Below are 10,000 nucleotides of genomic sequence, written 5' to 3'. Positions count from 1 at the left end.
TGCATTGTGACTGCTATACGTGGAGCCTAAAGGAATAGCAAATAATTGTTCTAATCCCCACCAGGGAAACGTGGAGGCATTTGATGTGTACTAAAAATAAACCAGGGATAAATAGATTGAAAGGGGGCATCGCGATCATTTTCTGCAATTAAAGCGTCTGTTTTCACTTGCTAGCGAGCTGGAACAGACATTGATTTTTTTATTTTTTTTTTGTCCAAGGTTATTTTCTCCTGTGACAAACTAATTGACAACTTTTGCTGGAGTGTGTTTGTTTTAATCGCTTTTAAAACATCAGCTGTGGATTTCAAAAGTTTTAAAGGTGTCTTCTAAGTAGATAACATTATTGGACGTATATTTAGCAAATGCATTTGTATTATAGTACCACTTCAATTGTACATGTTTTTAGGTATTATAGTCATTTTTAAGCACTGATTCAGAAATATGCGATACTGTTCACACTGGCTCCAGTTTTTATATAATTTAATAAAAAATATTCACTAAAGGACCTCAAATCTTTTGTGTGTGCATATGCATTGCATACTATAACCGTGCAAGAACTGCCTATGATATAGACCAGAGGCATGGCGCACGTGGTTCTCCAACTGTTGTGGAACTACAAGTGCCAGTATGCCAAGACTTATAGTTTCACACACGCTGGATACTGGATTTGTACGCCCGATATACAATATAGTGCCTATAAACTCATGTCATATTAATAGTATAATTTATTTAACTCTGCAATTCCTGATTCCTTGTTATCCTAAAACAATCAACGTTTGTGGCCCTCATTTTATAGAACTTCACTTTTCCATGAATATGCAAATAAAAAGACGAGAAATTACACAGACTAGAGTGTCATATAAAGCTGTAGGTAGATTTAGTTATGGAGATAACTATATAGTATAGAGAAAATATGTGTCCTCAATAGCTTTATGTACAGGCTGCTTATCTGTTGTAAATCAGATATAATACGACAGATACGTGTCCTCTAGCTTAGAACTATTACACGATGGTCGTCCACAGATCACTTATTAATAGTGTGAAATGATATACAAGCAATTGCAGACTCGGAATTAAACTAGCTTATAATAAAGGCGTATATACAAGGCAACCTGCGGCTGTCCGGGTGTCCTCTCACTTGTAGTTCCACAGTAGTAGCCCCTCTGGTTCCTGAACCCCGATTTATAGACGTAATATCAGACAGACCTGAGCAATAGTAACCTGGAAACCAGTGTCTCTGGATACATTAAACACAGAACACAGTATTTCAGCCAGGCCTGTGACCTTTCACTGAGCAAATGCCTTTCAAAATAACCCAAATTCAAATAATGACTTGTTGGGTTTTATAGATAATAATAATAATAATAATAATAATAATAATAATAATAATAAAAAATGTTTTTATTGGCTTTACAATTTATTTATCATGTTGAGATGTAGATGTTCACTTATGTGAAAGTTTGATAGAGAATAAAGGAAATAAATTAGACTAATTAAGGTGGGTAAACATGACTTGGATGGAATATTACTGAAAAGGGTACCATGTGCATTGTACTCCCTGTCTGCCATTGCAACGACAGGAAACATTAAGGACTCCTCCGGGGTCAATATGGAAGGGGAAAGATTAGATGTATATAAATGTGAAGTAGACTCACAAATCAAATGGAATCATTTTTCTTCTGTGGTGGAAGGGGAGCTGGGGGGCATGAAGGCATATGGCTCCTGTCCTAAAAATAGCCATGGTTTCCTGTTGGTGTGTGTTCTTCCTGCATAGTAAGACTTCCCAAAATAATACTCTCCTGGTAACCGTGTGCACCTAGACACGTTGTCACGATTCACCAGATACACAAAGTTGCTTTGTAATCTGCAGCTGTGGTGTTTATGGCCATCCAATAACGGTGTGGAGATATTAGATCATCCAACTGGGGTTTATTCAAAACAAAACAATCACATTACGACAAAACTCACCGATATTTATTACATAGAACGCACGATTTATTATTTACAGGCAGCTGAAACCATCTCGTCTATTTCACCATCCAGACACACAAGAATCCAGCATTTATAATCACTATGCAGCCAGATATATACTAAGGGTTCATATCAATAACACAAAAAAGGCACTGAGGGAGATCACTACGACACATACCTAAATATATTAAGGTAGATTTATTATTTTACAAGGATATTTAAAGAATAATTAATGCATGAAAATGGCATTTTGTGCAGTCAGATAAAAAAATAATACTATGCAAACACGATATAGTGGCATATAACTGCATAGATAGATAATAGATTGGTAGATAAATACATACATAGATAAAAATGAGATAGATATATGGATAGATAGATAGATAGATAGATATGAGATAGATTGATAGATATGAGAACTATAGATATGAGATAGATAGATAGATAGATAGATAGATAGATAGATAGATAGATAGATAGATAGATAGATAGATTTACACAAGAGTGAATTAATTCAATTTACAGTGAATCATGCTATAGGTTTACAGACAAACTACAACTGAACACAGCTTTATTAAAATGTGATACCCATTTCAAGTAGTAATAGTAATATTAACGGTATGAATTTACTAAGTAATGCAATTATTTAGTAGTGTCTCCCGCTCCTCACAGTGTAAATAGCTGCGTATCATCCATCCCCTATACAACCGTAGGAGACAGATGGACTAGTTCTAAGCAGGAGATACCCCTGCCTGGGTAGAGTTATTATAGAAGTGCATTGGCCTGGGATAATACTAAGGTCTGGGGCCTTGGACCCTGTCTTTAGGTGTAACCGATCCCACATTACCCACACCTGCCTTCCCACCCAAAAAAAAAAATGCCCCCCTCCCACACTTCACACAGGCTGTCTCCTCTAATACATGCCTCATCCTCTTTTGAATGATAAAAGTCATTAGAGGTCCACTCCTAAGCGGGAATTCAACCTCACAGCGGGGGAAAAACACCCTACAACACCTGAACAATTGGCGCTTTTCAGAAGCTTCTCCCAGGCCAGGGATGGACAGTAATTAAACCAGTGATGCCCCCCCCAGGCCATGGGCTCCAGGTCAGAGCAGCCACACACACTCTTTGCTCCATTCTATAGCCACCCAAAAGCCTACAGCATTTTACAATCCCTAAAGGTGTGGCCCAGTTTTACCTCTGGGATTTCTTAAGAGGACAAAAAAAAAAGAAGCAGAAAACACAAAACAATAAATATTTACAACAAACTCCACTTCATTCAGTCAAGAGTCATTAACGTCAGCCAATCAACAAGGCAAAATGGTGGCTTAATGAAGACACATTTACCTAATTAAAACAAAAACAAAAAATGAAACAAGAACCGGCGGAAAATCAGCGTCTCTAAATCGCATACAGAATAACGCAAAAAATAACGCAACACTTTGTTACATTTTCCTATTTTTGCCAATTTCATTTTAAAATGCAGCTATTTCTGCGATTTTTAAAGGCAGTTGAGGTTTTTTCTTTTCAATAATGTGCAGCCTCTGTGTAAATGTAAATGACACACAAATGGACTTTGGACGTTTACTAGCGCAGGCGATAAATATTGACGAATTGAAATCGCATTGCGATATTCTATTATAAGTATATATGCACCTGTAGGATAGGGAGATGAGGATGTTGGTTATAGCTGAAGCTGCAGGGTATGAAAGACGTAAATCTGACAGACTGATATATAAACCGTCTCATGTTCTCCAGTTGATGTGAAATATGACACAACCTCAAGATCTTACGCCTAATTCAGAGTGTTTTATTAATGTGTACATTGTTTGTCTAGTATATTACCATTGTGTGGAAGTAAGTGCGTCGATCGGGTTACTGTGTATAGTTTTATTGTCAATGGAACAAACCGCATAAAGCGTTTAACCCCTACGTACACTTTGCAGAGAGAGGCTAAAATACAACGAATCATTTGCAACTTAAAGAAAGTGACTTAAAATTATATATATATATATATATATATATATATATATATATATATATATATATACATACTAGAGACTGCAATAAAATATATACTGTGAAAAATATACATTTTAATTTAATTATCGTGCACCCTCCTTCCTTGCATAGCTTCAAATGCAGATGTAGAACTGTTGTCTCTATTTATGATCTGACCGCAAAGGAGACAGTTACATAGAATTAACAAAAAGAAATTAAATAAATTGACAAAATGTAAGTATTTTTGAATGATGCATTAGTGTCGTGAACCATGTATGTATTATATGCAAACAGTAGATAGGATGCAGTTCCCACATTGCGTCAGATTAATAAATATACATTCTTTACATCTGTGTGTGTCTGTCTGTCTGTGTGTTAGGGAATTTAGACTGTAAGCCCCAATGGGCCAGGGACTGATGTGAGTGAGTTCTCTGTACAGCGCTGCGGAATTAGTGGCGCTATATAAATACATGGTAGTAATAATAATACATACATACATACATAGCGATATGTCCTACCTGGGACTTTCCACTGTGGGTCCAAAATATCAAACATGGATTAAATTTTGCTTTATACAGATGCCTGAAAAGAGTGATCCTATATCCAGCACACCAGAGGGATGTAAGTTTGGTGTCTTTCCTCAGTCCATCTTTGAAACTGAAGGAGAACTAGCAGTTGGATGTTCCCTATAAATCCCCTTGCAAATAATAAATGGATTAATAATAATAAGGTATTGAGTTCTTTTTATAAAAAAAAAAAATGAAACAAAATGCTGCAGTTAGACAACCATTTTGATAAGAGGATAATTGAGGCGACACTAGTGTATAATTAGAGGATAATTTATGCTATATCCACTTTTATTCCACCTCCCAAAATAAACCCAGTCCATAATCATTACAGGCAAATTGTTCTGAATTTTATAGTAGCAATTTGAACAAAGTACTGCAGTTAATCATGGGATTTTTTTTGTGTATTCCTGATTAGATCTCTAATTGCTTCTTTGCCGATGCAAGTAGACCTGTGGATCGACTTTATTTTATCATTAACAATATTGACAGTAAAATATAAAATGTTGGAATTGAGATGCTGATATAGATTCATAGAGAACTTATTTTTTTATTACTTTACTTGTACAGCACACAGTAATCAGGATTTTGCCAAACCACTAACCACATGCACGATTTGCATATATTTGATGACAGTATTGCAGTCTAGCTTCTGTTTGCCGTGAGAACAGCAGATCTGTCACTTAACCAGAGACCCAGATTTTTTTTAAAAAAATCACATTTACTGGCCCATTGTTCCCCTATCATGTCATCTCATTCCAATCAATACTTGATCGTATAAATTGGATTTTGTACCTGCAGGAAACGTCCTCCAAGCATGCATGCACCAAAATGATCAGGGAGCAGCTGCACGTTCTGGCAGCCAATGGGTTAAACGCCAATTGCCTTTTAATGTCTCCAGAGCAGACTGGCACGGCCTACTTGTGACAATAAAATGTGACACACATATAAAAAAAATGGAAAGGAGGTGGGGGGGGGACACAACAACAGCAAAAGGTAACAATAAATAAAAATTGCATTTTTTTATCTGGTGGATGCGACAAAAAGAAAAGACTCCCCCTCACACCCCCCTATATTAGCCCGGCTGTGTGTATGTGACTTGGTGCTGGGTGGATGACTATGGCAGCCTGTGTAAGGGGAGCCTTGTGCTCAGTCTCTGAAAGGTGGGCTCAGGCGCAAACGCCAGTAGAAGCAGAGGGATTGTGACGTCAGGGGGTTGACTGACCAATCGGGAGGCGCTGCCCTTTTGGAGACAAACCATTCGACTTGTCTAAGTCTAAAAGCAGGAGCTGAACTTTAACAGAATCCACCTTAAATCTCTGCACTAACTGCACAACCCAAACAAATCAGAATTAGGGGGGAATAAAATAATATCACAACAACTAAAAAAAAACAGCAGCAACAACAGCAGCAAAGCAGCAAAGCAGCACCAAGCAAGGCTCCATCCAGCCTGTACTGGCAGGCCTGTCAGTGTGTGTGTGTGAGGAAGGGGGGATTACACTAAGTATAGGGTAGGTGGCCTCAGAGGGGTGGGAGGGGGTTGATTGCTCTCAATCACAAAGTTTGATGATGACCATGACTACGATGGCTGACGGCTTGGAAGCTCAGGACTCGTCCAAGTCTGCCTTTATGGAGTTTGGTCAGCAGTCCTCCCACTCCCAGCAGAGCTCCCCGGCCATGGCAGCCGGTCACTACCCGCTGCACTGCCTGCACTCCGGCTCCCACCCGCACCACCACCACCACCACCAGCACGACAGCTCGTCCTATCCGGGGAGCAACTCCCAGTACAACCGCTCCCTGGCCGCCTACCCTTACATGGGCCAGCACAGTCCCTACCTGCAGTCCTACAACAACAGCAGCAGTTCCAGCAGCACAGCTACCCAGACCCGCACCGAGGACCCAGGTGAGGCCGCCTCTCTGCCACTGATCATCCCTGCGCAATGCACCCACTCTGCAGTGCGCCGTGCGCTCTGTTCCATGCGCCCTGCTCCGTGCGCCCTGCTCCGTGCCTCCCTGCTCCGTGCACCCTACCTCACTACTATAGATCCCCATTTATTTCCCGTACTTTACACAGACATTTATATACAAGTAACCAGAGTGCTCCCTGTCTGCTCCCCTCTACAATGCAGATCTCTCCTTAATTTCACACATTACACATCCATGGCTCCTGCATCGTTTCACTGTATCTGCTCAACAGATGTCCATTGTTTCATTGTACTGGTGTATGTTATTTTTATTGTTCTCCTGTGTATGTTGTGTGTATGTTGTGTATCATTGCTATTGTTAATGCCGCCTGGTATTGAAGTGTTAATGCTGATTTGTGCTGTTAGATCATAACTACTTGATCTGATCAATGCGGAATTACAGGAATAATTAATAATAAGTGAATGCAGATCGGCGATTTGGGTTGCATTTTAAAATGTATATAGTGTACGTATTGCGTGGTGTGGAGGCATATGATATGATGGCAGCAGATAGCGTTAGGTGTTTGCAAAATGCACAGTGTTTTGTGTGTGGTACATAATAGGGACAAGCGTGAAAATGTGTCTTGATTTATGACTCGCCAGTCCTGTGTGACAAGTCACTTGTTTATAGGGGAGACAGGGCCGTCCCTGCATTGTAGTCTACTGTAATCTGCAGATTTGTATCGCCAGTGGCAAATTGACATCCGCATTATTACATATACAAATAGTTTATCATACTCATCGCCAATTATTGCATCACTCCAATATATATGTGTTTATATATATATATATATATATATATATATATATATATATATGTAATATTATATTTAGATATATTTGTGCGTGAGTATGTGTGTGTAAGAATACATATATTGCATTTAATAAATGCAAGTCCATGTTTCGTTTTGTGCATATGTTCTACTTCCATTAATCTCTCCCCTGTGGAATTAAATAAGCCTATATGTTGTTTAAACACCATAAGCAGTGCAGTTACACTGACTTACAACTATATATATATATATATATATATATATAGATAGATATTTATATACATTTATATATATACATGTTTGTGTCTATATATATATATATATATATATATATATATATATATATATATATATATATATTAACAGGAGACATTTAAACTCGCATTTGCATTTATGTGAATATTTATTGCATGTACCTCGCGTCCTTTGTTTGCCAAACGGAGCCACTATGATAATAACTCAGGTGCCAAATTAATATATTTCATGCATTATTCGTTATAGCGTGTTTGTCGATGCCATGTACAGTTCATCTATCATTTTACCACCAGCCATTTTTAATGCAACCACAACAATAATTGTTTTCTTTTGTGCGCTGAGAAAAGTTATACGTGCAATTTAACCAGGTCAATCAGCTGTCACTTTCTGAACCTATGTTCTCTTTATGTTCGTGCAAATGTTTTAGTTTTGCTTGTATTTAAATTTACAAGCACCTATCTTGTCATATTCCTCAGCGGCCTAGTTAAACATCAGTCAGGAATTATTGCCTTATCCACGACCACTCTTAGCTTTCTCTCTCTTGTGTCCAGTCTGCAACAATAGAAGTCAGTTAGATATCTGCATTTTTATGGAAAAATAAATGTATCCCCTATTGGAACGTGCTATCCCTAATACACCTAGGTGGCATGTGATTAGATGCTAAGATGACTCTTAAAAACACAAACTGAGATCATCAATTGTTCATTCACTCTGGGCAGTAAATTGGTTACTTAAAATCAATTAGCCGTGTAAAAATCGTGTTGGCTGAATACATTTCCCCGGGTTGACATAAAAACCACGCACAATAATCAGCTACTATATATATTCTCAGAGGTGTCTGCAGGGAGAACATTTTCTCTTGCTACCCCTTAACCGGCGGTGAATGCTGCGACCTGTAGTTCTACAACAGCTATGGCTACTGGTTGCCCCCCTCTGATTAGGAATTGGAAACTCAGGCTAAACCTTCACAGTGAATTCTGCTTCATCTTCAGTATTATTTCTCTTCATCTAAAATACTTTTATTTATATTTGATTATGTGTGTTTTTTCTCTCTTACAGATCAACAGAAAACGACAGTTATTGAAAATGGGGAAATCAGGTTTAATGGCAAAGGGAAAAAGATCAGAAAACCTCGGACGATATATTCCAGCCTTCAGCTACAGGCGTTAAATCATCGCTTTCAACAAACACAATATTTAGCTCTCCCAGAGAGAGCAGAGCTAGCAGCTTCCTTAGGCCTAACTCAGACACAGGTAATTAACACCAGTAGTTTGCAGCCACCGAGAACCCATATGAGAGGGTCCCTAGCCCAGCCTAGATCTTCAATCTCTACCCCCAAAATCCAGCTGTCTGTATTGTGTACCACTGCCTATGCTGACAGCCATTCACTCCAATATTACCTCTATAAATCGGTTATTCCGTTGCAGAGAGCAAAATGAAAGGATTTGGTCATAACGAAAACATTCGTGACATGCCACTAAACAGATTGCAATACAAAGAAGGGTATTTTAATATCTGTTTTATCTATCCTGAAGGCGTATACAATATTTACTGCACTGTCTACAATGCACTGTAGGCCTAATCGTTACAAACCATAAACCCATAGCTATTAGATATCTCATGTCAAATGCTGACAATTGCAAAGATGGATAGATAGATAGATAGATATACATATATGAGATATTTAGATAAGTAGATAGATAGATATGAGATATTTAGATAAGTAGATAGATACATATGCAGTATACAGTCTAACACCTGACATGTTTATATAAATTCACATTACTGCAGATAACTACACAGCAAGCATATGCAATAGATTAAACACAAAGGGCAGACTGCTTTACCTCAGGACAAGACTGTATTGTGTTATATAGGATATGTCAAGTCCCGCTTTGATGTTCCACTATATAGGCAGAAAGAGAGATAGAGGTATCATTTTTAGACGTAGAGGTATTTATTTTATTTTATTTATTTTATTCATTTATTTTAAAAAATCTATTTTGAATTATCTTCAGCAATAAAGTACGTCTCAAGCTGTAGCAGAACTACAAGTTCCAGCATGCTCTCTAGATACTGCATTGTCAAAATGAATTATCCAAAGAACACAATATTGCCATGAATGGGAGATAGATATTATATATTGGTGAAGCAAATTAAAATAATATTTTTGTTTTGTTATTTACTATCAGATGAAACAGCAGCAGACGTGTAGATGTTTGAAATGCTGAGGATGTGATGATGACGAGATCTATTTATTTAATAATTGTTATTTTGTTGTTGTTGTTGATCTGAGCCATTTAATGGACAGTTACTTGGTAGCATGCTGCATAGTGATGTCTGTATCGTAGCTTCTCTAATACCTGGTGTATTTGGGTTCCAGGTGAAGATATGGTTTCAAAACAAGCGATCAAAGTACAAGAAGCTCTTGAAGCAAGGAGGCAATCCCCTGGAAAGTGATCAATTAGCC

At 38.0% G+C, this 10,000-nt stretch overlaps 1 protein-coding gene across 2 annotated transcripts in view; it reads left to right on the top strand.

The window, feature by feature from the left end:
• The window catches only part of DLX6 (distal-less homeobox 6), a 42,955-nt gene that overhangs the window by 32,218 nt on the left and 737 nt on the right, over positions 1–10,000 (top strand). Inside the window, exons 1-3 of one of the 2 annotated variants that reach the window (XM_075211766.1) lie at positions 5,658–6,441; positions 8,590–8,783; positions 9,914–10,000. The exon at positions 9,914–10,000 is cut by the window's right edge and continues 737 nt beyond it. In XM_075211766.1, coding sequence (XP_075067867.1) covers positions 6,105–6,441; positions 8,590–8,783; positions 9,914–10,000 — 618 coding nt within the window. In that variant the 5' untranslated portion in view covers positions 5,658–6,104. Of the gene's footprint in view, positions 1–5,657; positions 6,442–8,589; positions 8,784–9,913 lie in introns of those variants that run through there. The other variant, XM_075211767.1, reaches the window with a different exon arrangement.

Source organism: Mixophyes fleayi, chromosome 5 (genome assembly GCF_038048845.1).
Source record: "Mixophyes fleayi isolate aMixFle1 chromosome 5, aMixFle1.hap1, whole genome shotgun sequence".
Classification (NCBI taxonomy): domain Eukaryota; kingdom Metazoa; phylum Chordata; class Amphibia; order Anura; family Limnodynastidae; genus Mixophyes; species Mixophyes fleayi.
This window is presented reverse-complemented; position numbering and strand designations above follow the sequence as displayed.